General features: G+C 52.4%; 3 protein-coding genes across 6 annotated transcripts in view; 1 reads left to right on the top strand and 2 right to left on the bottom strand.

The window, feature by feature from the left end:
- Positions 1-201: 201 nt before the first annotated feature.
- On the bottom strand, positions 202-3,478 carry DDAH2 (DDAH family member 2, ADMA-independent). 2 transcript variants are annotated; one of them, XM_002714278.6, is made up of 7 exons: positions 3,188-3,478; positions 2,017-2,360; positions 1,802-1,901; positions 1,601-1,674; positions 1,321-1,440; positions 699-848; positions 202-521 (listed from the first exon to the last, which is right to left on the bottom strand). In XM_002714278.6, the coding sequence occupies exons 2-7, from the start codon at positions 2,311-2,313 to the stop codon at positions 405-407; spliced, it is 858 nt and encodes a 285-aa protein (XP_002714324.3). In that variant the 5' UTR covers positions 2,314-2,360; positions 3,188-3,478; the 3' UTR covers positions 202-404. The 2 variants fall into 2 exon arrangements, with proteins under 2 accessions (XP_002714324.3, XP_008260808.3); XM_008262586.5 differs by lacking the exon at positions 3,188-3,478 and adding an exon at positions 2,495-2,953.
- A 241-nt stretch (positions 3,479-3,719) lies between these two features.
- CLIC1 (CLIC family member 1) lies at positions 3,720-8,329 on the bottom strand. 2 transcript variants are annotated; one of them, XM_008262536.5, is made up of 6 exons: positions 6,977-8,329; positions 6,419-6,528; positions 6,089-6,214; positions 5,850-5,956; positions 4,983-5,164; positions 3,720-4,113 (listed from the first exon to the last, which is right to left on the bottom strand). In XM_008262536.5, exons 1-6 carry the CDS (start codon positions 6,980-6,982, stop codon positions 3,952-3,954), a joined length of 693 nt encoding a protein of 230 aa, XP_008260758.4. In that variant the 5' UTR covers positions 6,983-8,329; the 3' UTR covers positions 3,720-3,951.
- A 3,062-nt stretch (positions 8,330-11,391) lies between these two features.
- MSH5 (mutS homolog 5) overlaps positions 11,392-25,982 on the top strand; it is a 26,396-nt gene continuing 11,805 nt past the window's right edge. For both annotated transcript variants that reach the window (XM_008262596.5, XM_008262593.5), the window contains exons 1-12: positions 11,392-11,500; positions 12,388-12,545; positions 12,733-12,856; positions 14,645-14,725; positions 14,868-14,930; positions 16,710-16,831; positions 17,019-17,128; positions 17,371-17,406; positions 17,962-18,044; positions 18,778-18,823; positions 23,095-23,233; positions 23,346-23,408. In XM_008262596.5, coding sequence (XP_008260818.4) covers positions 12,399-12,545; positions 12,733-12,856; positions 14,645-14,725; positions 14,868-14,930; positions 16,710-16,831; positions 17,019-17,128; positions 17,371-17,406; positions 17,962-18,044; positions 18,778-18,823; positions 23,095-23,233; positions 23,346-23,408 — 1,014 coding nt within the window. In that variant the 5' untranslated portion in view covers positions 11,392-11,500; positions 12,388-12,398. The remainder of the gene's footprint in view (positions 11,501-12,387; positions 12,546-12,732; positions 12,857-14,644; positions 14,726-14,867; positions 14,931-16,709; positions 16,832-17,018; positions 17,129-17,370; positions 17,407-17,961; positions 18,045-18,777; positions 18,824-23,094; positions 23,234-23,345; positions 23,409-25,982) is intronic.

Raw genomic sequence — 25,982 nt, 5'->3', positions numbered from 1 at the left:
AAGGAGTGATCCACCCATATGCTTCTTTTCTGCCCTGGATTATGCTTCTGCAACAGAAACTCTATCTTGTGCCCCGGGTGCCCAGTGCCTATGACAGGGTGGGGCAGTGAGTCAGTAAGTACCCAGTACCCTACCACTGACCCCAGCCTCAGGTTTGGCTTGCCCTTTGCCCCCCAGTAAGACACAAGCCACAGCCCAGTCTAAAAGCCAATTCTAGTTTATTGATTCTGAGAGAGGACTCACCCAGTAGGCCCATCCTTTTTCCCACACTATGCCCTCCCCCCAGTTTTGGAGTTCTCTCCCCCTACTGCCACCTACTCACCGTCCTCTACCTAACCTTCTTCCCCCTTCTACATTCTATGCTGCCCCATCCCCGACCTGCCAGGACCCCAAGGTCAAGGCCCTCAGCTGTGGGGGCGTGTGCTGAGCACCAGGCAGAGGGAGCTGAGCCCAGCTCCAGCCTTCTCCAGTTCCGAGCAGGACACAGGTACCAGGGTGACATCAGAAAGCTTCTGCAGTGCCTGCAGGGGGACACAGAGTGGGAGAGGGAGAGGAAGACCTTGAGGCCAGAGCCTCAGGCCTCAGAGGCCCCCACCCCACCTTCTAGGAAAGGTAGGCCTTCCCCCTCCCACTAAGAAAGCCCGAGACTCCTTCCTCTGGTTGGTTTTGTGGGTGGAGGAACTCTTGCCCTCCCTCACCTCCTGGCTGTTGGGCAGGTCCCCACCTCCTCGGTGCAGGAGAAAAGGGGGTGCACCTGGCAACCCAGGTCGCAGAAAGAGACAGTCGGCAGCTGCGTCATCTGGGAGGGTCAGCGAGGCGTATGGGTGATCTGTCAGCGCGGCCATGGCCTGGGAGGAAAGAGGAAGTGTTCGGTTCTCCCCAGTTGAGCCTGACCACCCTCCCAGCAGTGAGAGCTGGGGACGGGGATCCGTTTGCGGAGAGCTTACTGTTTGTCGGACACTGTGCTAACGCTGCGAGATTACCTCTGCTAACGTCCACCCGGGACCCACATGTAACCCCTTCCACCTGCAACCCTCTTCTCCCTCCCCCCAGCCCCCACTTTGTCCGTCCCGTCCATCCTTCCAGACTCAGCTTGGATGCCACTGCGGGGCTGTTTCTGAAACTCTGGAAGGGCAGGTTCCTGGCATGGCCCCAGTTCTGGGGTCTCCTAGCTCCCTCTCCTGCTGTTGTAACTTCCTGTTTACTTGCCAATTCTTCCATATTAGATGGGCAGCTCGGTGAGGACAGGGTTGGAGCTCATCCCCCTAAGCCTCCCAGATCCCTACCTTCCCTACTCCACCCAGGTCCGCCCCTCCTCACCCTGACAGCCTTCTGGGCAGCGTCACTGCTTCCAGCCACCACTGTGCGGGGTCCTCCCATGCCACAGAGGCCGCGCAGGTGGCTGGGGCCTGCGACAGGCACAGTGGAGACGGCGAAGTCCTTATGGGGAACAAGGGGAGGTATTCAGGGGGCGCAACCTGCACAAGAGAGCCCCTCCCTTCCCAGAGGGCCCCCAGGCGCCTCCAACCCCCGCCGGTGCCCCCATTCCCCTAACCCCCACCTCCACCCTGATCCCTCCCGGCTTGGTCCCTCTCCTCACCCGGAATGTGTCGGCGACTATCTCTGCTCCTCGGTGATTGGTCCACTTGGAGAGGCCTACGAAGAACTCCCGGCCTGAGCCCAGGGAAGCCACGGAAGTTTGAGGGTGAGAATGAGTTGGAAACAAGGCTCAAGGCAGTCCAGGCTCCCAAACTCTGCTCCCCTATGCCAAGACCCAGGAATGCCAGCACCACAGCCTCACCGGTGAAGAGAACGTCGGTGCCATCCAGGGTCGCGTTTTCGTCCCCCATCTCCACAATTCGGAGCCCTAGGTCCTGGAGGGCTTTGCGGACCCCATCAACCTTAGGGCAGAGGAGAGTGGGAGGTGGCAACACCCCCAGCTCCCACTTCTTCCGCATCCGCGACATCCAGCTCCTCCCACCCTTCCCCGTACCACGCCCGCGCCATGGTGCTCACCTCTGGCCTACGGGCTGGGCTCCAGGGCCGTGTGATTAGGGCTGTGTCCCCTTGGATCACGGCCGTGTCACCGAGCAGTGGTCCCAGAGGCAGGGGCTCCTCGGGAGGCAGTTCCAGCAGCTGCAGCCCCAGTCGCTGCCTCAGTTTACCACCCAGCACCCCGTGCTCTCTTTGAGCTTTGGCCAGGTCCAGAGCCGGAAGGCCAGCCCCGGCACTGTCCCCCGCCGCCAGGCTCTCCGGGACGCCCCGGATCAGGGCATGGGAGCAGCGGCCCAGCCCCTCCCCCGGCGTTCCCATCCCATCCACACAGTCCGGTCGTGCTGACTTCTGTTTTTCTGCTTCACCTGTTTGGGAGAAGTGACAGAAAGGCAGAGACAGAGTCTCAGGAGAGGGGTGTAGAGGGGTGGTTAAGAGCGGCCAGGGTGTTCCCCCGGCCATCGCCGGACGCCCCTCCCACCCCGCCCCACCCCCTCCAGACCTTCCTCTCCCGTCGACCTCACTCCACCCCACACTCTCGAAGGCTGGCTTCTTTAAAAAGAGTCTGAGGAACAAGACCGTGATCCCTAAGCTGCAGAACACCTGTTGCCCCTGCTCGGGGGCTTCATAGGGTCCCTGCCGGACGCCCCTCTTTGGCTGCCGCTAGGATGCGCTCACTCCCCAAAAATGCAGCGGCCCCGCCCCCTTAACCCTCAGCTGCTCTGAGCTGGTGGGACCCTAGGACCGGCCGGGGACAGACCCACAGGGGTTATGGGACAGAAGGAGAAAGCTGGGGGGGGGGGGGAGAGTCAGGGCCTCCGAGACCGAAGTGCTGGATGCCCGAACGAGGAAGGGAGAGAGGCGCAGGGACGGAGGAACGAGAGCCTAAGGAGTTAAGCATCCTCTCTCCACCCCGGCGGGTCACGCTGCCCCTAGCGCGACCCAGTGTAAACCAGACCGAGTCCCGGAGGACTGGGAGAGGTCTAAAACGAAATACGAGGGGCGGGGAGACGGGGCGTGGTTCTGGGGTGCGCGGGCCACTCTAGTATCCAGGACGGCCCCCCCAAGTCCAGCCGCCCAGCTCCGCACCCAAATGCCGGCCCCCCGTGCACTTGGTCGGATGCTAGCGCGGGCCGGGCACCCCCAGACTCCAGCCCCCATATGGTCCAGGGGACATTCTCTACCCCATACTCACGCCAGCGGCCACCCCCACTCCTGCCGCGCTGAGATCTCGGCTGGGGCCCCACCCCCAGAGGACAGAGTTGGTGAAGGGACTCCTAGTCTTGAAGCCACGGGGCCTGGGTGTTCAGGCTTTTGGAGGGGTCCCTGGGTAGGCGAGCTCTTGTGCTACGATGGGGTGGGGGCGCGGCGGTCTGGCGGCTCCGGGGCATTGTCTAAGCGGGACGGGGCGGGGCATCCCCAGGCCACGCCCATTCCGCCCTGCCAGGCCGCGCCCACTCCACCCGGACGGCGCCCCCCTTCCCCGAAGTCGGCACCGCCCGGGTGAGCACAGCTCAGGCCCACCCTGCTCTGGCCTGCCCTAGCGGCGGGGCTGCAAATGCGGCACGGACCACAGCACGCTACGGTGAACCGACTGAAAATGGCAGCCCCACCACAAACACTCCCCTTCTTGATTCCTGACCTCCGCTCTGTCCTCAAGATCGCCGCTCCCACCCCTCACTCCATGTCACCCACACTCCAAAACCCTTTTGTGTAAAAACGGCACATTTTCATTCTGGGTTTTATTACTGAAATACGGTTGTCCTACCCACCCCACCCACAATAAAAACCTCATCCAGGTCTCCTTCCTTTCCCTTCATCGCCCTGCCCACCCCAGCCCACACAAGTACTCCAGGATCCTCTGCCATTCTGGAAATGTGTCCATTGGGTAGCAATGTGGAAACCACCCAGGGCTTTCGTGGAGAAGATGGAAGCCGGTGAGGGAGCCCCAGCAGGGGCTTATTTCAGGGCCTTGGCCACTTGCTCGTAGGCCAGTTCAATCTCTTCATCATCTGGACAGGTGGAGGCGAATTCTTCGCGAGCATAGGCGTTGCTCAAGTACCGGTGCACTCCCCGGAACACCTCTGGGATGGTGAACCCCCGATATTTCTTACACACCACCTGGGGGTGGGCAGGGGAGAGACCAAAGTGTAAGTCCCAGGAAGGCCACATTGCCTGCCATGCTGTCGCCTTTTCCCTCTCCCAAGGTCAACACGATAAAGTCCCGCCTTCTTGCCCAGGCATTCAAGAATCTCCATCATCTGGCTTCTCTTCCTATCAAATCTTATCTCCCATATGAATCCTCTCCAATCAGCTTTTGCAGCTCCCAGTCTTTTGTAATACCTCTTCATGTGCTGGAATCCTGGCCATTACTAGCCAGCTCCTTTCCCAGTCCACCCCAGGCCATGATGCTGCTTGTCCCCTGATCTCGCATACCATAAAATTCCCTTCAACCCCCACAGTGACTTTTGTCTTTTTCACTTGACTTTAAGTCATGTATTAACTTTAGTGCAAATGTTTCATTATCTTGTGTTAGATTTCAGTCCTTCGATGGCAAGGACCAATCACCGTACATCTTCGTGTCAATGCCTAGTGCACAGATGTTCGTGACACCCCTGCATGGCTGGCTGACAATGGACCATGTTTCACAAACTAAACCACAGCTTTAAGACACGACATGGGAAGCAGCAGTTTTCATCTCACACAAGAGGAAGTGGAGACGGAAGCTACAGTTAAAGCTTTGACATTAGGAAAAGGCTGCTGTGTCTGATCTGGGGATTTGGCAGAGATACAGAGACTGGAAGAGCATTCTTGAGGGTCATACCGGGATGTGTTCCTCTCAGCCTGTCTGCACGCCTGGCTTGTATCATGGGATGTAATTCCCTCGGGGGTGGGGTCTGCTTAGGAGTGGCTGTCACAGGAAGCTCATGTGGGAGTTCATTAAAGAGCCTTCCCAGCAGTCGCCCCCTCCTGACACAAAGACCACCTACCTGTACTATGTGCAGCTTTGGCAACAGGTTACAGTCCGCCAGGGTGAGCTCATTGCCATCCAGAAACTTCCTCTGAGAGATACCCTCATCTTCAGCACTGGTCTCATCCACTTCTTCGGGGAGGGGGGAGGTCAGGTAATTGTCTAAAATCTTCAAGGCTTTCAGGAGCCCCTTCTCCAGATCTGCGCAAGACAGGAGGTTTGGTCGGCACATCAGGAGAAGCCCAACACAGTTCCAGAAATAAACAGCAAATGCTAATGTAGTTTTCTATAGGTTATTCTAAGAACTTTAGAAACAAAAAACTCTCTTCAGTCTCACCTCAGCACAGGGAAAAGGTATTGTCACCTTATTTGATACATCCGGAAGTGGATTTACAGAGAGATTCCATGAATTTCTCACAGTCACACAGCTATTTGGATTCCTACAGGTGTACTTCACCAAGTTTGTGGACAATACATACCATGAAGAAACTATTCATGGACTTCAACCAATTTTTTGCACCAAAATAAACTTCCAGTTCCATTTTTCCCATGAACTTTTAGAAGCACCTTCATATTCAAGTAGTCTGGATCTAGGGTCATGGTTCTTAAGTATAACCTTATTCTCCAGAAAAATACACCAACGGCCAACTAATGTCCCCAGGAGGGCAAAAGAAGCTAAGGAACAAATGAGAGGGCCTTTAAAAGCCTCAGCCAACGAGAATGCAGGGAAATGCAGGGGTAGCCCGACAAGGGAGGAGGGGGAAAGTTCTGCAGATATCTGCTCCACCTCCCTGACATCTGAACTCCCAGGTGCCCCTGCTGTATCCCAATGCCTGGGCCTTCTCCGTTCCTCCTAGGACTCGGTTTTCTGACCCACAAGACTTACTGTCATTGAGCGCTGGGTTTGAATTCTTGATGTAGGCAGAAAATTTGGCAAATATGTCTACCCCAGCCGTGTTGGACTCAGGGTTCAGAGCTGCCAGCTTTGGGTACCTGAAAGCCAATGGGAAAAAGCAGGTAAGATCCCTTCTGGGAGGAGCCTCAGCCAGCTCCGCTGCCCCAGCCTCCGCGCCATCTGTTTCCCAGTCTCCCAGCTCCTCCCCCCGCCTCCAGGTGCCCCTTTACCTGGGAGGGCACAGCACTGCCTCCAGAAATTCCTCGATCTTGTTGGTGTCTGTGTGGACTTCAGTGCCATACAGCAGGAACGGGAGCTGCCCTCCTGGGCACAGCTTCTGCACTGTCTCGGTCCGCCTGGAGAAGGGACCGGGCATCAAGACAGGAACGGAGAGGGTCAGGGAGAACCAGAAAGGGGGAATGGAGGGAGAAAGGAAGAGAAGGGGCTCCAGATGGAAGGAAGGAGGGGGTTAATTTAAGATGGAAAGGTTTAGGGGGGTGAGGGTGTGTGCTCACATGGGTGGACACAAAGGGTGTTAAGAGAACCAGAAGTGGACCCACCTCTTGGTGTCGACGGTAGTGACATTGAAGGTGACTCCCTTGAGCCAGAGTACCATGAACAATCTCTGGGAGAAGGGGCAGTTTCCGATCTTGGCCCCATCACTGCCAGCCTGAAAAAGCAACCCCCACTCCAAGGTTAGGCCTGGTGCACCCCACTGAACCCCGGGTCATTTTCCACATCTCCTGCCCCCACCCACATCGGCTGTTTTCTGTGTCCTCATCTCACACACACACACACACACACACACACTGTCCCTTCACTGAGCTCTACCTAGAAGACTGGGTTCTCCACCTTTGGGCCTGGGTCAAAGCGAGGGCAAGGGCAAAGGCAGGGGCAGGCTTCTGGATTCCCAGGGGCTGAGGACAGGTGGGAGATATGCAGCGGGGAACAGGTCTTAGAGAACTCAGAGGATCAGAATTCTACAGAGGCAAGAGTGTGGGGCTTGGGTGAGGCCGGAGTTGTAGGTCCGCTCCCCCGGTTCCTGGATTCCAGAATGAGATGGAGTCTGAGTACAGAAGTGGGGCGAGATTAGAAGGCAGAACTCCAGCTTACGACACCTCCATCCACGCAGTCTCTGGCAGCTGGGTCCTCAGAGGTGGGGGGCCCTGCAGGGAGGGCTGCCCTGGAACTGGCAAGTGGTGATCTCATCCCCCCAGGGACACCTCCCCCCAGGCTGAGGGTGATTCATCTCTGTGTCTCCAGCCTCAGCAGCTTCCTTCCTGACAAGGAAGTGGTGGGGGCAGGGACCTGTGAGGCCGAGGCCTGAGCAGCTAAGGCCACCCCTCCAGCCCCCAGCCCCAGGTCCCCCTGCCAGGGGTCTCCTCAGGCTCCAGATAATCCTCCTGACACAGGACTCAGGGCCAGGACCTCTGCGGGCAGCCTCACCCAGGCGGAAAAAGAGCCCTGGAGGCCAGGTTGAGAGTGAGGTGGGGACCACACCTAAGGGGGCGGGCCCAAGGAGAGGGAATGGCTGCCATAAGCAGAGGGAGAAACAAGAACACACAAGGATGAGACGAACGAAAGGGGGAAGCAGAGAGAAAGGAGGCAGGGACGTGGAGGGTGGGGAGAAGGTGCCAATGGGGCGATGCGAACCGAGCAGAGCAGGGAGGAGGAGGGAGGGAGGAGCTCGGACCTCAGGTCCCAGGCCGGGAAAGAATGCGGGGCTGGGCGGGGGTGGGGAGTGGGGCGGACCCAGACAAGGCTGTGCGAGGTGTTGACACGCAGTTGCCGTGAGACCACCTCTCTTCATCCTAAACCCCCCCCTCCCCACGGGGAGGACAGAGTTGGGGCGAGTCTCCAACAACTCCCATATCTGGAATGCCCTGACCCAGCTCTCCCTACCTAACCTCAGGGCAGCTCCTGCGAACTCAGCCCCTGGCCACTGGCTCCCCTCTGCCGCTTCCCCAGTCGTGTAGCTAGCTGTTCCGTGTCACGCCTTGCTTTCCAGCCCTGCCCCGTGAACTCCACTCCCATTCTCCTCTCCCTTTCCTTCCACCGCACCAGTTCTTCCCAGGCCAACCTCCTCCTGGACCCCCGCACCTGCCGATCTTAGCTGCCCTTCCCAAGCCCTGCCGGCCCCCGCCCCCTCCCCACCGTCTCACTCCTGGGAACTCTCCCTTTCCCGTGCCTTCCTCCATCTCTTTGACAAACTTTGCAGGGTTTATTCTACAACTCCCATTCCCCGCTCAAAGTTAATGGGCTTCTCCTTCCGCACGCACACCACAAAGACTGCACGTGGAATTTGGGGTAGGGGTGAAGGAGGGAAGGGGTGGAGAGTCGGAGCTGGATCTGGGGAAAGCCGAGAGTTGGCTTCCAGGAATTCGGCCGGGGCCCAGAGAGAGGAGGTGTTCTTTACCTTCACGAACAGTTCGACCTGTGGTTGCTCTTCAGCCATGGTTGCGTCGGGGACCAGGAAGCAGCAGTCGCTGGGGGAACTGGGAGGGGCCGGGACCAGGGAAGGCGGTCTCACGGTCGGGGCTTCTCTTCCCTCAGACCAAGGGCAGTCCCTTCAGCGCCACACAAGCCTGATCAAATCCTCTCCCTCCAGACACAGCCTCCCCACCGGCCCAGTGCACCCCACGCCCAGCTTTGCCAGCTCGGTCCCCTCCTGGGCTGGATCAGAGAGCCGCTGACTCACCGGCCAGCCCCGCCCTGAACCTGGGGAGGGGACTGGAGGGGGCGGGACTGGGAGACCTAGGGAGTGGGTCCAGAGGGGAGGTACTTCTAAAGATCAGAAATGGGGAGGAGGAAGAGGGTCCTGGGAACTCTTTCTCTGACCTCTCCTGAACACACATGGCATTTTTTTCCTGCCTCAGTTTCCCTGCTTCATTAATCAGCGGACAATCCCACTTCACCCTGGCTAACAGCTTGGGAACGCCCTTGAAGAGCCAGAGACAGGATCTTAGGACAGAAAGGTGGTCGTTCCTTCTGCATTCCTCCCAGGCGCCAGTCCTGAGTCTGGGTTGCTAGGACTGTGGCCTGGGAGGAGAACTTGGAAATGGCAGAGGGACTGGGAGTAGGGCACCGTGAAGGGTGGTGCAGAAGACGGGAAGGGAGAGAGGAGGCCTTGAGCTAGGGCACAGAGCGCTGAGCCATGAGGCTTCAGTGCAGGGGAGGCCTGCACCAGTTTTAGTGCTCCCAATTCTGCTCCCCATCCTGGGACCCCTTCTGGGCCCCCCATCCTCTCCTCCCTGGCTGGCTGCCTGGGGCATGAGGTGCATGCATGGGGTTATCCAGGATGGAGCTGCACTGACCCTGGGGGTGCGGTGCTATCTGGTCCTATCATGGGAATAAAGTAAAGATCAGACAGAGTGCCGTGAGTGGCATCCTGGGTACACACAAAGAAGTAGGAATGACAGAGGAAGGGAAGCACTCACCCTCCCCATCACCTTGATTGGGGAGGGTCTACCAAACTCTTATGACCTGCTTCCAAAAAAAAAAAAAGCCCTAGAATATATCCCCTAAAGAAGACCTATTCCAGCCTCCTTGTCCTGAGTTTCTCTTCTGTCCAAGCATCGTTTCTCTTTCTTCCTCACCTCCTTCTGCCTGATAAAAAAAAAACCCGCAGTCCCAGAAACACCTGGGAGAACACGAGACCGTGGAAGCCAAACCGGCCTTGAAACGTAAAGAAGAGGAGGGAGTCTGGCGAGGAGTGGGTGGGGTGGGGTGCTGCACTGCTGGCAGCCAGCAGTTAGTGGTTTCCTCCTGGGCTTCCTCTTCTGTGGGTTTTCTCCTCCCTGGGGGAAAGCTTATCTGGCATCCTCAGAAACAGAAGGCATACTTGGTGTTTGCTCCGTGAATTCCAGCAGCCTAAAAGGGTGGAGGATGGGAGTGTGTGTGTGTGTGTGTGAATTCCCTCCATGGTTACCCTCAAAATCTGCACACAGGCCCTCCCTTCCTCCTGCGGGCGGGGGATTCCCAGGTCCTCTCCTATTCTGATTAGCCAGTGACCGCCAGATCTGCCCCATAAAGACCTCCCCTCCGGGACAAACTGTGGGTAATGGGGGACAGCTTCAGGCTCAGACAGGTTTGGCAGTCTCTCCTGCCTCTCTGTTCTCTACATCTCTATAGCCACAGCTGCCTTGATCCACCAATATTGACTTTGGCTGGCTGACATGGCTACCCACAAGGTAGTGTGCCTGAATTTCCCAGGTGACACGCAATGGTGCCCTCTCCTGGAGCTACCCAGCGCTGTCTCAAAGGGACCTCAGTGAGGCCAGGGGCTGCACCACTAAATCTTGCCTGTGTCAGAGGACCCCCCCCCATCTCCTTGCTTCTGTTTTTGTGCTAACTCAGTATCTGCTCTTTCGTTCTCTCTTCATGACTTGGTAAACCAGTCCCTAATCTCTTCACACCCCAGATTGAGGGTGTGTCCCTCCCTGGCACTCCCCAGAGCTGTCACCAGCCTCCCCCAGGTTTCCATAGTTCCATTGCTCAACCATTTGCCAGTGGTAACCATTAACCCAGCCCTTTAACTCTGCTCCTCCACTTATCTTGCTGGAGAGGATTTTGCGATCACTGGTCAGTACAGCCAGGTCTTCTCACCCTTATCATCTTTCTAACCTCTCCAGTGGCATCTCCTCCTCAGGGCACCAAGAACAAAACCCAGGAGGAAGATGTATTTAGGGGATTTTTTTTAAAAAGTATATATCTTTCTTCCTCACAACCTCCTCTCTCCTTTCCTCAACCCCAAACACTAAAAAATAAGCTTCATGGAGCAGGGACTTCTTACGTTTATCACTTTTAGTCCAGAATAGGCATTAAATAAATAGTTGAACGAATGAACCACTGTCTTCTGTCCTTCGGGGTGTGTGTTTGCCGTGTGTGTAGGGGTGAAGGTGTTCTTATCAGATCTACTTGTTTTTCCAAATTCGGTATATTTCGAATGTCTCCACCTCTTCTTGGGGTCCTGAAAGAACAAATTAGGCCCTTGTAGGGTCCTTATTGAGGTGCTCATACCTCTGCACGCAGGAAACCGGCAGAGTAGAGCTGAGATAGGAGTCCTTATTACCACTTGTTTAAACACTCACGAAGCTCTTACTTGGTTGCTAGGCACTGTTCCAAGTGCTTTATAAATATTAATTCAGAGATTACAAATATTAAGTTAGAGTTATTGTTGGCACAGGTTGAATTAATGTTTTATCTCCACTTCCCGCAAGAAGAGAAAAAAAAGGTGCCCTGGCCCTTTAAGGCCAGCCTGCTCTTCCTAGTCTTCCACGCGCCCCCAGACCCCTTCCGGAGCCGGCATCCAGCTCCGCTTCCGAGTTTCCGGACGGCTCCGCCCCACGCTCCTCAAAGACCAGAAACGCCCCGGGCCGGTGCCCGGCTGCTAAGCAACGGCAGAGGGCGGGAAGTTTGAATATTCGGGCACCGCCCAGAATGCAAATAGGCCAATCAGCGCCCAGATTCGGCCACGCGGTCCTCCTCCCTCTCTCTCTATTGGAGTCTCTAGGAGGGATCGGAAATCCTGTGACCAATAGCGGCTCGGCGGGCGGGACGTGTGCGCGCGCATCCCCGGTTTTGCCGTGCGCTCCTCCCTCAGGCTCGTGGCGGTTGGTTGCTGGCCTGTCGTCCTGACTCAGGTGACGGAAAAGGCGGGAACGCGCCGCGACTTGCTGACTAGTGGCGGAGGAGGAGCAGCCAAGAGTTTGAGGCTGCGGTGCTAGGGCGTGGTTGGCAGAGAGAGCGAGGAGACGTGCACAGCTCTGCCCACAGCACCCTCCTCCCTCCAAAGTTCCACCTCCCCTGACAGAAGTGAGGGTGGGGCGCAGGAGTTTGTCGCTGTACAGAAATGTTTGAAGGGGTGGCGGTTGTGCCCGGGACGCCCTCCCACACTGGGGTTTGGGCTCTGGCCCGGCTACTCCGCTCTCAGTCCAAGGCAGCAGATGATGGCCCAAGTGTGGGGTTCCTTTCACGCACTTGGAGGACCCGGATGGAGTCCAAGCTCTTGACTTCAGCTTGGCGTAGCCCTGCCTGTTGTGGGCATTTGGGGAGTGAACCAGCACTCAGAAGAACTCTTCCTCCCTCCCCCCTTTTTGTTGATTTTTTTCATTTGAGAGAGAGAGGGAGGGAGGTCTGGCTCACTCCCCAAATGCCCACAACGGCTGGAGCTGTGCCCATCCGAAGCCAGGAGCCAGGTGCTTCTTCCAGGTCTCCCAGGTGGGCGCAGGGGCCCAAGGACTTGGGCCATCTTCTACTGCCTTCCCAGGCCATAGCAGAGAGCTGGATCGGAAGTGGAGCAGCCTCAGACTCAGCCGGCATCCTACGTGGCTGCCGGCACTTTCTTTCTCAACATTTAAAAAGAAATACCTGAGAAGCCGCTCCCTGAAAATGCCCTGTAGCTGGCACCATGGCTCTCCACACCCCTCAGCCCTGCACCCTCTTTCACAGGTTCCGAGCAGGTCTGCATTTCTGGTGGGTGACATGGGCTTGTGACCCACCTTCGCCTTTGCTTTCTGCATCCCCACAGCCTATAAGCCCATGGCGTCCACAGGAGTAATCCCAGGCAGGACGCCTCAAGGACCAGGACTGGGGGCATCGTCGGCAAGCTTCCCCAGCCCTGCTGTCACAGTGCCAGGCCTCCAGGAGGTGGAGGGTGAGGAGGAAGATGAGGAGGAACTGGCCGAGGTGCCTGCGGGGAGCAGGAGGGAGGGAGTTGATGGGAGTCAGTGTTAAAGTAAAGGGGTATTGGGAACAGCTGGGCGAGTCACCCATCTCCCTCACCCCCCACCAGGAGATGTGATAAGATGATTAAGGCATGCCCTACACTTATGAGTGCCTCACATATCGGTTTCCTTTCTTCCTCACGGGACAGATCCATCTGTGTGTGCTGTGGAATGCAGGACACTTGGGCATTGCCTACTATGACACCAGTGACTCCACTATCCACTTCATGCCCGATGCCCCAGACCATGAGAGCCTCAAGCTGCTGCAGAGAGGTGGGGACAGAATCATTTCTCTATTCTCTGGGACTGGAATATGTGCTTCACTCATATGCCCTTACTGAAGTGAATATTTTTTAAAAGATTTTGTTTACTGGGGCCTGCACTGTGGTGCAGCGGGTTAAAAGCCCCAGCCTGCAGCTCTGACATCCCATATGGGCTCTGGTTCAAGTCCCGGCTGCTCCTCTTCCTATCCAGCTCTCTGCTATGGCCTGGGAAAGTAGTGGAAGATGGCCCAAGTCCTTGGAAGAAACTCCTGGGTCCTGGCTACAGATCAGCTCAGCTCTGACTGTTACGGTCATTTGAGGAGTGAATCAGCACATGGAAGACCTCTCTCTCTCTCTCTGTCTCTACCTCTCTCTGTAACTCTGTCTTTCAAATAAATAAATCTTAAAAAGATTTTATTTATTTTTTTAAAGATTTATTTATTTATTTGAAAGTCAGAATTACACACAGAGAGAGGAGAGGCAGAGAGAGAGAGAGGTCTTCCATCTGATGGTTCACTCCCCAGTTGGCCGCAACGGCTGGAGCTGTGCCGATCCGAGGCCAGGAGCCAGGAGCTTCTTCCAGGTCTCCCACATGGGTGCAGGGGCCCAAAGACTTGGGTCATCCTCTACTGCTATCCCAGGCCACAGCAGAGAGCTGGATCAGAAGAGGAGCAGCCGGGACTCAAACCGGCACCCATATGGGAAGCTGGAGCTTCAGGCTGGGCGTTAACCTGCTGCGCCACAGCACTGTCCCCTTATTTATTTATTTGAATGAGAGTTACAGACAGAGAAGGAAAGACAGAGAGAAAGTTCTTCTATCCACTGATTCACTCCCCAAATGGCTGCAATGGCTGGAGCTGGGCCAATCCAAAACCAGGACCCAGGAGCTTCTTCTAAGTCTTCCACATGGATGCAGGGCCCAAGCACTTGGGCCATCTTCCACTACTTTCCCAGGCCATCAGCAGGGAGCTGGATTCTAGAGGAGCAGCTGGGGCACAAACTGGCACCCATGTGGGATGCCAGTATCACAGGTAGAGGCCCAGCCTACATACCATAGCACTGCCTCCTGAATCTATTTGTATTTATTTACTTGAAAGTCAGTTACAGAGGAGAGGGCGAGACAGACAGGTCTTCCATCCACTGGTTCACTCCCAGATGGCTGCAATGGCCAGGGCTGGGCGAGGCTCAGGACAGGAGCTTCCTCCAGGTCTCCCATGTGAGTGGCAGGGGCCAACATTTGGGCCATCTTCTGTTGTTTTTCCCAGGCCATTATCAGGGAGCTAGATGGGAAGTGGAGCTGGGACAAAAACCAGCATGCATATGGGATGCTGGTATTGCAGGTGGAGGATTTACCGCTATACCATAATGCCAGCCCCTTGTTGAATCTTTTATAGTTGACTCCAAGAGGCTCCCTGTGATGTTTTTAGGAATTCAGTTGTTCTCAACAAATGTTTATTAGGTATTTACAATTAATCAGATGCTGTAGGTATGATTGGCCAAATCAGTCATAGCTGCCTGCTGGGGTTATATCTAGTGAGACTCTCCAGGACACCTCTGTTTCCTCCCAGCATCCTGCCAGTCTTAGTACTTTTCTGAAAATGGCTTCTATCACTTCTTCTCATGTATGGAACACTCCCTACTATTAGAAGAAGGGAATAAATTGTTTTGGGTGACATCTGAGTACAAGGGAAAAACTATAGATTGATTTCCTCTTGATCAGCACAAGGGAAAAGCTGTTGGTTTCTGCTTGGTCAAAGGATAAAAATCCTTTAACTCATTTCTTTTCTCTCCTTCCAAGTTCTGGATGAAGTCAGTCCACAGTCTGTTGTCACAAGTGCCAAACAGGATGAGGCTATGACTCAGTTTCTGGGGAAGCTTGGTAAGCACTTGGTGAGGGAGAGGGGAAATGGGGAAGGATGAGGTGCAGAGTACTCCTGCAGGCTGCAGCTCGGGTACGGGGAGGCTGGGACAGAAGCAGGACTGAGATGTGTGGTGATGGCCCTTGTCTTCCTTTCCCACAGCCTCCCAGGAGCACAGAGAGCCAAGGAGACCTGAAATCGTGTATTTACCAAGTGTGGATTTTGGTATCTCCTTCCTTCTGCTTTGCCAGTCCTCCATCTCAGTGTCCTGACCCTTTCTCCTAACTCCACCGCATTCTTGGAGATCTCTCCCTCAGCCTTATTTTGTCCAAAACACTTGTGCTTTCTCTGTCCCGTGACTAGTCTCCCCAAGATCTCTCCTGCTCACGTCCCTTCAGTAATCTGCAACTTAGTTCAAAGCCTCCACTTCGGCATGTCTTAGGATGAAGGCCTCTCCTAAGAAGAGGGAATGGAGACAATTTTGGAATTTTTTTTAAAGGGTGAAATCTATCTTTTTTGATTTTTATTTTTATTTGAAAGGCAGGGGGAGAGAGAGAGAGAGAGAGAGAGAGAGAGAGATCTTCTATCTACTGATTTACTCCCCAAATGTCTACAACTGCCTGGAATAGATCAGGCCAGACACAGCAATCTGGAAGTTAATTGGGATCTCCTATGTGAGTGACAGGGCCCCCAAGTACTCGAGTCATCATCGGCTGCCTCCTCCCAAGGTGTGCATTAGGAAGCTGAAATTGGAAGTGGAGCTGAGACTCAAACCTGGGCACACTGGCATGGAATGCAGTTAATGAAATGGTGTCTTAACTGCTGCCCCAAACACCCATCTCTGGAAGAGTATTGACAGTTAAAATTTTCCTTTGAAGCCAAATCCATTTATTACTTTTTTTTTTTTTTTTGTAAAGGTTGAGGCCGGCTCTGTGGCGCTACTCTGACATCCCATATAGGTGTCTGTTGAGTCCTGGCTCCTCCACTCTGGAACCAGCTCCCTGCTAATATGCCTAGGAAAGCAGCAGCAGATGGCCCAAGTGCTTGGCCCCTGCACCCATGTATGATACCTGGATGAAGCTCCTGGTTCCTGGCTTCAGCCTGGCCCAGCCCTGGCCAGTGCAGGCTTTTGGGGTATGAACCAGTGGATGGGAAATTGCTCTCTTTGTCTCTCCCTCTCAGGAACTCTGCCTTTCAAATAAATAAATAAATCTTTAAAAGATTCTAATAAAAAACAATGGGTACCGACTGCTTTAATGACCCTAATAATCAATAAGATACTTCTGTAATCTTCCCAGGTTTCTAAAAAGGACAAGTAATGGTGTTCTCTCCTAATTAGATGTTAGAGTATTAGTGTTATTAGTTCCTCTGTTAATATACTCTTTATGACCAAAAATCCTATATTCCAGACACATATCTTACTTTCCTGAGCCATTTCTTTTTCTCAGGTTGTACTTTCATCCAGATATCTTTACATTATATATAGAATAAAAAGAATTAGACTAAGGAACTGAAATTTTGGCTCTTGCTTCAGCTTTTCATTAACTGTTCATGTGAGCTTAGGGAAATCACAAAATCTTTCTTGCTTTTATTTGTCTCATTCTTTTTTTTTTTTTTTTTAAGATTTATTTTTTATTTACTTGAAAGGCAGAGTTTCAGAGAGAAGAGGAGAGACAGAGGTCTTCCATCCACTGGTTCACTCCCCAAATGGCCACGATGGCCAGGGCTGGGCCAGGCTGAGGCCGGGAGCCTGGAGCTTCTTCCAGGTCTCCTATGAGACCTGACACTTGGGCCATCTTCCACTGCTTTCCCAGGCCATCAGTAGAGAGCGGGGTCAGAAGAGAAGCAGCCGGGATACAAACCGGTGCCTATGTGGAATGCTGGTGTCACAGGTGGAGGCTTAATCTGCTACGCCACAACACTGGCCCCTATTTGTCTCATTCTTAAAATGGGTAAAAAGAATTTGCTGTAAGACCTTTCTCTCCCGCTGTGTCTGCAAAATAGGTTTAGAGATAAGCAAACAACGCCTCCTTTGTGGAAACTACTCTTTCATGCCGGACTCCATGACTGCCACTGAGAAAATCCTCTTCCTCTCCTCCATTATTCCCTTTGATTGCCTCCTCTTGGTGAGCTGGGTCCTGGGGGATACAGGCTGGGATGCAGTACGCTGGAGAAAGGCGTAGCACCCCATTCCTGGAGTTGAGTTCTGGAAAGTACGGGCCTAGCCCTGGGAAATACTAGTTTTCCCTGGTATTGTCCAGCCTCTGAGACATTAGAATTTCTCCCAACTGCATTGGTGATTTTGCTTCCGAGGTTCGAGCACTTGGAGGGCTGCTCAAGTTTCTGAGCCGGAGAAGAATCGGGGTTGAACTGGAAGACCATAATGTCAATGTCCCCATCCTGGCCTTTAAGAAATTTGTGTTGTAGGTGACTCAGCCTAACCTTAACCAAAGTAAGGTGGGAGGCCTGGAAAGTAAGGTGGAATGGGTGGTGTGCAGGCAAGTAACCCAGAGAGTAAAGTGCTCTGGGATACACGGGAGAACCCAGGGAATGTGAGGCTCTGGAGGGTATTCCGAGAGGGGTGTGAAGGTGGGTGGAGCTTTGGAATGAACTCAGACCTCCCATACCCCAGCCACCCTCCTTTCTGCTTGTGTTCTCTCCCCAGGACCCATCTGGTAAGCATAGATCAAGACACTTACAGGTAAGAAGGTAGAGTCAGACTGCGGGCTCTGGGGCGGGAGGGAGAAGGATTAAGTTTAATGCTCTAATAATCCTAATGAGGTTCTAGTTTCCCTAATCCTGGGCTATTAACATATCTCTCCCTGAAGGAAAAGGAAGCGGAGGGCGAATGGAAGAGGGGAAAAAAAGCACCAAAGTATCGCCGTAATTTGCCAGGGGTGGGGAACGTCCGGCCCACGGGCCATATAAGGCCGCGAAATCACTGGGTCTGGCCCTGTGGAGGCAACTGCAGGCGGGACTTAAAATTCAGTAAATCCTCAGCAGGCTAATTTTTAAGTTAATCATTTTGTATGGCCTGTGACTGATATTGTAAATACCCAGATGGCCCTTGGCAGAACAAAGGCCCCCCCCCCGCTCTAAAGGGGAAACCGAGTCACAGAAGATGAAGGACGCCTTGACTTACCTCAGACTTGGTCTCAGGAGGATGTCCCTAGTCCCTCTTCCATTTCTTAGTCCCCAGTTCTCATTACCTTCAAAATCCCAGGTTGCCCCAGACGCCTTCATTTCTCCCTGACAGCGTTCTGCAGATTTTTAAGAGTGAGTCTCATCCCTCGGTGTACAAAGTGGCCAGCGGCCTGAAGGAGGGGCTCAGCCTCTTCGGTAGGTGTGCCCCGTGCCTCGTCTCCCACTGCACCAGCCTGCCGGTAAAGCACTGGCTCCAAACACGTGTCCCAGCCCCTGTACTCTCACTTACTGTCATTGCCAGATGCCTCTTCCACCCTGATCCGGCTTTCTTACTCACTTTGTTCCCCTCTGATCTTGTGTGTTTCCCCCATGCCTTGTAACCGTACAGTGTCGCTGGCATTTGCAGCTGTTACTTTACTGGTTCTGTGTTCATTCCCTGGGTTTGTATGAATGTTTCTGCTTGGCACCTATGAGGGACTTTGGGAGGCCTTGGGTATAGAGGAGAGTTATAGCTGTAATTGCCTGTCTTTGATTTGCATAGTCTTTATTGGTTGTCTCTGGCTTTAGGGTGTTTTCGGGGCATTGCTTCAAGTATCCATGTTTCCTATGTATGTCTCAGTGAGCAGTGTCTCATTTGTATGTATGTGCTGGGCTCTTTGTGAGTCTTCACCAGGCCTGATTTGCCTATTTTTCTGGCTGAATGTTTCTGTGATTGTCTCCCCCTATCTCCCTGTATAGCAATCCTGACTCAGATTTTGTGGCCAGGAGCCAGCTTTGACTGCTTTTGTGTCCTGCGTCTGCTCCAGATTCCAGCCCTGCCCCCCGGGCCAGGTCGCACCTCTGACCTGGATGTCTCAGCTTAGACACACACATTCTGTTCCCTGCCCTGCCTTCTAACAAGCTCATGCCCTGCCCTCACCCACCGCAGGAATCCTCAACAGATGCCGCTGTAAGTGGGGAGAGAAGCTGCTCAGGTGAGTGGGTCTCCCGCAGTGCCACACACTACTTACAGCATGGGTCCCCGTCACACTACATGCTGTTGCCCACCAAGAGCAGTACCAGACTCTCACTCACCACCCCCCAGGAGAGCTAAACCAACTGCCCTTTACCAAGCACTGGCTGAATAGGTTTAATCCCTTTACTCGCCCCTTGTGGAGGCTGGTATTATTCTTGTTTTGTGTTGTCAGCACGGATACACTTTTATCCACTCAAGATACACAGGCTTGCACACATACAAGCAGCAGGACACATGAACTACTAGTATAACATGATCATGTATTGAATGACAGTATCTTTAATATCTCTGATGACCCTCTGATGTGTCTGTCTGGCTCCAAACCCCATTATGTGCAATGCTAATTGTATGTAACCGATGCCCACCTTTTCCTCAGGCAGCTCCAACTCAGAGCTTCCCAACTGGTGCTCATTAGACTGCTCCTCTTCCTGCAGGCCCTCCCCTGTGATGGCACTGCTGCCAGAACAGCTCCCTGAGCTATGAACCTTGGACGGATGCTTCTCCTTTATGCCCCACGTTCAGTTCTTCACACTGCCGATGCATTCCGTCCTCCTAGCCATCCCCAGCTCCCTCTTTTCACTGCTCTAATTCTAGCTATCATCATTTCCTTTCTTTTTAAAGAGAAATTTATTTATTTGAATGGCAAAGTTAGAGAGGGAAAAGTGAGAGAGAGATTGTCCATCTGCTGATTCACTCCCCAAGTGGCCACAACAGCATGGGCTGTGCTAGGCCGAAACCAGGAGCCTGTACTCCATCTGGGTCTCCCCCCCGCCCCGGTAGGTGCAGGAACCCAAGCACTCAGGCCATCTGCCACTGTCTTCCTGGGTCCATTAGCAGGGAGCTGGATCTGAAGTGGTGCTCATATGTATGCCCGTGTCACAGGAGGTGGTTTGGCCTACTGTGCCACCACACTGGCCCCACAGCTGTTATCATTTCTAACCTGGAACATTGCATTCACCTCTAAATCAGCCTCTTTGCCTCTGATCTCCTTTTCTCAATCTATCCTTCATTCCTGTAACTTGTATTCAGAGGTCTGAATATGTCATTCCACTTTTAGGAAACCTTAGGTAGACACAAAATAATAGGAGGCTTGTCCATACCTGCAGGATGAATGTTGAGGGCCCCCCTTTCACCTCAGTTGTAATTTCTAGGCTCACCTTCCCAAATTTTTCCCAAGTCCTTTCCAGCTGAGTCTACTCCATATTGTAGTCTTTAGGGCCACTTGGCCATTATGGAAACACATCACACCTGTGCTTATGCTGTACCTTCTGGAAAGTGTTCCCCGTTCTCTACCTGTCAAAATCTTAGATTTTCAAGGTGTAAACCAACTGTCATCTTTTTGGTGACTCTTTCACAGATACCTGTGAGGAGATTGACATGCACCTTCCTAGTGCTCACATGGTGCTTATTTATGTTTCTCTAGTTGTACTGCCACATCAGGTTAGAATCAGCAGTCAGCGAATCTGTTTGCTCGTACAGAGTGAACTCTGTCCCATGACCATTGCTACTATACCAGTGCCTGTCACATGGCCTTGTACACTGAAGCGCTCGAGTGAGTGAACACAGTATATGAATGCAAGCATACCAGTGACATCATCTCTGAAATCTCAAAATGGAAGCTTTCACAGGCCTACAGATGCACCATCATTTCCCCACCTCACCTGCTCTGCAGTGTCTATATCTTCTAGGGGTTAATTTGGGACAGTCTCTGAGGACCTCTCCAGGTAATTAGCAGAGTAATTTAACTACCTGGTTGTTCAGTGCATCCGGTGTACAGTACAGGTTTCTAGTCTCAACGAGGCAATTGAAAACTGGGTTAGAGGTGGGGAGGAGTGCGGAAGCCCCAGCTGGGATCTGCAGGGCATAAAATCATAACCTCAATGAGGATCTGAGGACTCAGCTGGCCTAAAGCAGGACAGGGCACGAAGAAGGTGACTGAGTGTCACAATATTCTCTAAAGAGCGCTGTCCTAGCTGTCTGGAGACCTGAGTGCTGGGACCCAGCTACACTTCTCAGTAGCAGTATGACTTAGGACAAGTTGCTTATCTTGTAAGGGCTTCATTTCCTCAGCTGTGAAATTAGGGAGTTTGAGTCATTCACGGTCTCTCCTGGCAGTAGCAGAGTGTGAGTCAGATTCCCAGGGGTTTTACAAGAAAGTCGGCTTAGAAATGCTCATTTCCCTCCAGAGCGGACATACATATTCACAGTTGTCGATCCACTGCTGTGTCTGGAGCCTTCTGTGGTCAAGCAGTGGAACAGAGATTACCAAAACCCACCCTTGAATCCAGCCGGGTCCTCTATTTCATTCTTTTTTTTTTTATTTTTTTTATTTACCTGAAAGAGTTACACAGAGAGAGCAGGAGAGGCAGAGAGAGAGAGAAAGAAAGAGAAAGAGGTCTTTCATCCGCTGATTCACTCCCCAATTGGCTGTAAGGCTGGAGCTGCACTGATCCAAAGCCAGGAGCCGGGAGCTTCTTCCAGGTCTCCCATGCAGGTGCAAGGGCCCAAGGTCTTGGGCCATCCTCTACTGCCTTCCCAGGCCATAACAGAGAGCTGAACTTGAACTGATGCCCATATGGGATGCCAGCACTGCAGGCAGGGGCTTTTCCCACTACACCACAGTGCCAGCCCCCCCGCCCCTTCATTCTGATCTGGGGTATTATAACCCAGAGTAACTGGCCAGAGACTACAATGTGATATACACATTATCAGACCCCTAGCATCTCTACATATTGACTCTCTTTTTCCCCAAGGAATCTATTTTTTTTTTTTTTTTTTTTAAAGACAGAGTTACAGAGAGAGGTAAAGACAGAGAAAGAGGTCCTCTATCCACTGGTTCACTCCCGAAATGGCCACAACGGCTGGAGCTGAACAGATTTGAAGCCAGGAGCCAGGAACTTCTTCCTGGTCTCCCATGTGGGTACAGGGACCTAAGGACTTGGGCCCTCCTCTGGTGCTTTCCCAGGTGCATTAGCAAGGAGCTGGATCAGAAGTGGAGCAGCCAGGACTGTAACTGGCACCCATAGGTATGCTGGCGCTGCTGGATGTGGCTTTAACCTGCTGTGCCACAGCGCTGACCCCATCTACTCATTGACTCTTGTGTAATGGAATGCTTGGTAGATTGTTTTAATGTAGAAAACAATCTATGGGCTCAGATCTTTGCAGAGTCTCACATTTTTCATAACCATAGGGAGAAAGGGCCACCTAGAATTAGACAAACACAGATGAGACATTTATGCCTGTGTACTAATTTAATTTCTTACAAAATACTTTTAATACTCAAAAGGTGATAATATAAACCTCTGTGTCTTTACCAGCCAATTTAAGAATAAGATGTTGCTGATGCTCCTTACGGTCCCTTCCTAATACTTCTTTCTCTGCAGAGATGACCATTATGAATTGAACGCTTATCATCCCATGTGGCACAGCTATATACTTTTTTTTTTTTTTTGACAGAGTGGACAGTGAGAGAGAGAGACAGAAAGGTCTTCCTTTGCCATTGGTTCACCCTCCAATGGCCGCCCCGGCCGGGGCGCTGCAGCCGGCACACCGCACTGATCTGATGGCAGGAGCCAGGTGCTTCTCCTGGTCTCCCATGGGGTGCAGGGCCCAAGGACTTGGGCCATCCTCCACTGCACTCCCTGGCCACAGCAGAGAGCTGGCCTGGAAGAGGGGCAACCGGGACAGAATCTGGCGCCCCGACCGGGACTAGAACCCGGTGTGCCGGCGCCGCTAGGTGGAGGATTAGCCTAGTGAGCCGCGGCGCCGGCCAGCTATATACTTTCACAGGAAGAACGTGAAAAGACGAATGTTTGTCTATTACCCAGGACACCTTCTCTGCTAAATACAGATATGCAAACTCATAATGACTCACCCTTGCCTACTTAGTACAGAGCAAGCTGCAGTGTTGGCACACAAATATCTCAACACACTGCTCTCCCTCTAAAATATTGATAATCTGTCAGTATATCCACATGGAATGACATATTGTCTTATCAAAACCATGATATACAGACATGGTTGTGCTCACATCAGTGCTCTTCAGTAGGTACCTGTAAGCACCTGCCTGGACAGGACATCACACTTGCCAGTACATCCTAGAGCGTGTCACTGATACATATTGCCGCAACCCCCAGGGACCTCCAGACGTGTATTTTGGCAAATTAAGACCAAGACAGTAATGAGACAAGATGCAATTTCTAGTTCCTCCACCCTAACTTTCCCTTCTAGGCTGTGGTTCACACGTCCAACTCAGGACTTGGGGGAACTCAATTCCCGTCTGGATGTCATTCAGTTTTTTCTGCTGCCTCAGAATCTGGACATGGCTCAGATGCTGCACCGGCTGCTGAGTCACATCAAGAATGTCCCTGTGAGCCTGGGAGGGAGGCAGGAGGTTGAGGGCCAACCCTGGATGGTGGGCTTCTTGAGGGGCCTTTGGGTAGAGAAGGGAAAACAGTGCTTGTCCCCTTGTCTAACTGTAGCTGATTCTGAAACGCATGAAGTTGTCTAACACCAAGGTCAATGACTGGCATGTTCTCTACAAGGTAAGAATACCCTTCTTGAAACCCAGAAGTCCAAGTTAAGCTCCTCATCCATCCCCTGTTCCAGAGACCCTCTGTGCTCTGATCACCCTGTCTGACTTTATCCTGCCACTTTTTTTTTTTTAATTTGATTGTGGAAAATGTCAAAATATTTATAGAATAATGTAACCAATCCCCATGTACCCACCATGCAGTTTCAACACTTTGATTCATGCTGTTCTTTTTCTAAATATTTTTATTTGTTTATTTGAAAGAGAGATAGAGAAAGACATAGAAATCTTATAAACTCTGGTTCACACCCAAATGCTCACAACAGCCAGGGCCAGGCCAGGCTGAAGCGGGGAGCTCAGAATTCCATCTGAGTCTTCCATGTGGGTGGCAGGGACCCAAGTGCTTGAGCCATCATCTGATCTCCCAGAGGTTGCACATTAATAGGAAGTCAGAGTCAGAAGCCAGGGGAAGGGGGTAATGTGTGGCACAGCAGCATCTCTGTGACACTTCCTGTCCAGCTCCCTTTACTCTGCCTGGGAAAGAAGTGGAAGATGGCCCAAGTGTTTGGGCTCCTGCCATCCACATGGGAGACCAGAATGGAGTTCCAGGTTCCCAGCTTCCTCCTGGCCAGCCCTGGCTCTTGTGGCCATTTGGAAACTAAACAAGCGGATGAAAGATCTTGATATCTCTCTCTGTAACTCTGCCTTTCAAATAAATAAATAAATAAACAGCTGGCGCCGTGGCTCACTAGGCTAATCCTCCGCCTTGCAGTGCTGGCACACCGGGTTCTAGTCCCGGTTGGGGCACCGGATTCTGTCCTGGTTGCTCCTCTTCCAGGCCAGCTCCCTGCTGTGGCCAGGGGGTGCAGTGGAGGATGGCCCAAATCCTTGGGCCCTGCACCCCATGGGAGACCAGGAGAAGCACCTGGCTCCTGCCATCGGATCAGCACAGTGCGCCGGCCGCGGTGGGAGGGTGAACCAATGGCAAAGGAAGACCTTTCTCTCTGTCTTTCTCTCTTACTGTCCACTCTGGCTGTCAAATAAATAAATAAATAAATAAATCTTTTTCAAAAAAGAAATAGCTGGGACTCAAACTGCCTCCCTCCCCTCCAGCACTTAATATGGGATGTGGGTGTCCCAAGCTGCATCTTAACTGCTCTGTCAGATGCCTACCCCCATCTTGTTTCAGCTGTATCTTCTAATTTGTCCTTGAATCATTTTGGAGCAAATCTCAGTCATTATATAATTTCATCCATAGACATGTCAGTATGATTTATAAAAGGAAATTATTTCTAAGTATAATGCCATTACCTTACCTAAAAATTAATTCTTTCATATATATATATATGTTTTTAAGATTTATTTATTTGAAAAGAAGAGTTACAGAGTGAGAGAGTGAGAGAGAAAGGTCTTCTATCTGCTGATTCACTCCCTAAAAGGCTGGGGCTGGGCCAAGCTGAAGCCAGGAGCCAGGAGCTTCTTCCAGGTCTCCCACATGAGTACACAAGCCCAAGGACTTGGGCCATCTTCTGCTGCTTTTTTCATTAGCAGGAACTACAGCAGCCAGGACATGAGCAGGCACCCATATGGAGGCAGCTTAATCAGCTAATCACAACTCTGGCACCAAGATAATTCTTTAATATCATCAAATATATGATGTTTAAATTTCTAATCATTTCTTAAATGTCAAGATTTTCTTTATTACAATTTACTTAATTAGGATCCAGATACAATGACATGGTAATGGATGGGATATTATCTTTGGCTTTTTGTTTTTAAAAGATTTATTTATTTGAAGGGCATAGTTACAAGAGGCAGAGAGAGGTCTTCCATCTGCTGGTTCACTCTCCAAATGGCTGCAACAGCAGGAGCCGGGCCATTCTGAAGCCAGGAACCAGGAGCTTTTTCTGGGTCTCCCTTGCAGGTGCAGGGGCCCAAAGACTTGATCCATCTTCTACTGCTTTCCTGGGCCAGAGCAGAGAGCTGGATCAGAAGTGGAGCAGCTGGGATTTGAACTAGCACCATATGGGATGCCAGCACTGCAGGCGGCAGCTTTACTTGCTACACCACAGTGCCAGCCCCATCTTTAGCTTTCTTTAGTCTATGGTATACTCTCCCCTCCCCTCCCCCCTCTTTAAGATTTATTTATTTACTTGAAAGTCAGAGTTACATAGAGAGAGGGAGAGGCAGAGAGAGAGGTCTTCCTTCCACTGGTTCACTTCCCATTTGCCGGCAATGCCAGAGCTGCGCTGATCTGAAGCCAGGAGCCAGAAGCCAGGAGCTTCTTCTGTGTCTTCCATGTGGGTGCAGGGGCCCAAGGACTTGGGCCATCTTCTACTGCTTTCCCAGGCCATAGCAGAGAGCTGGATCAGAAGTGGAGCAGCTGGGATGCGAACCGGCACCCATATGGGATGCCGGCACTGCAGGTGGTGGCTTTATCCACTATGCCACAGCACTGGCCCCAGATATGGGATCCTTCTCTATTCTCTATTCTCTCTCTCTCTCTCTCTCTTTCTCACTTTCTCTCTCTCTAATCCTCTTTGTCTTTCCCTGTTGCAAGTTATTTATTGAAGAAGCTGAATTTTTT

The sequence above is a fragment of the Oryctolagus cuniculus genome, chromosome 5 (genome assembly GCF_051225735.1).
Source record: "Oryctolagus cuniculus isolate XC-2025 breed Fujian yellow rabbit chromosome 5, ASM5122573v1, whole genome shotgun sequence".
In the NCBI taxonomy this organism is placed as follows: domain Eukaryota; kingdom Metazoa; phylum Chordata; class Mammalia; order Lagomorpha; family Leporidae; genus Oryctolagus; species Oryctolagus cuniculus.
Note: the sequence above shows the minus strand (reverse complement) of the source record. Positions and strands in the feature narration are given on the sequence as shown.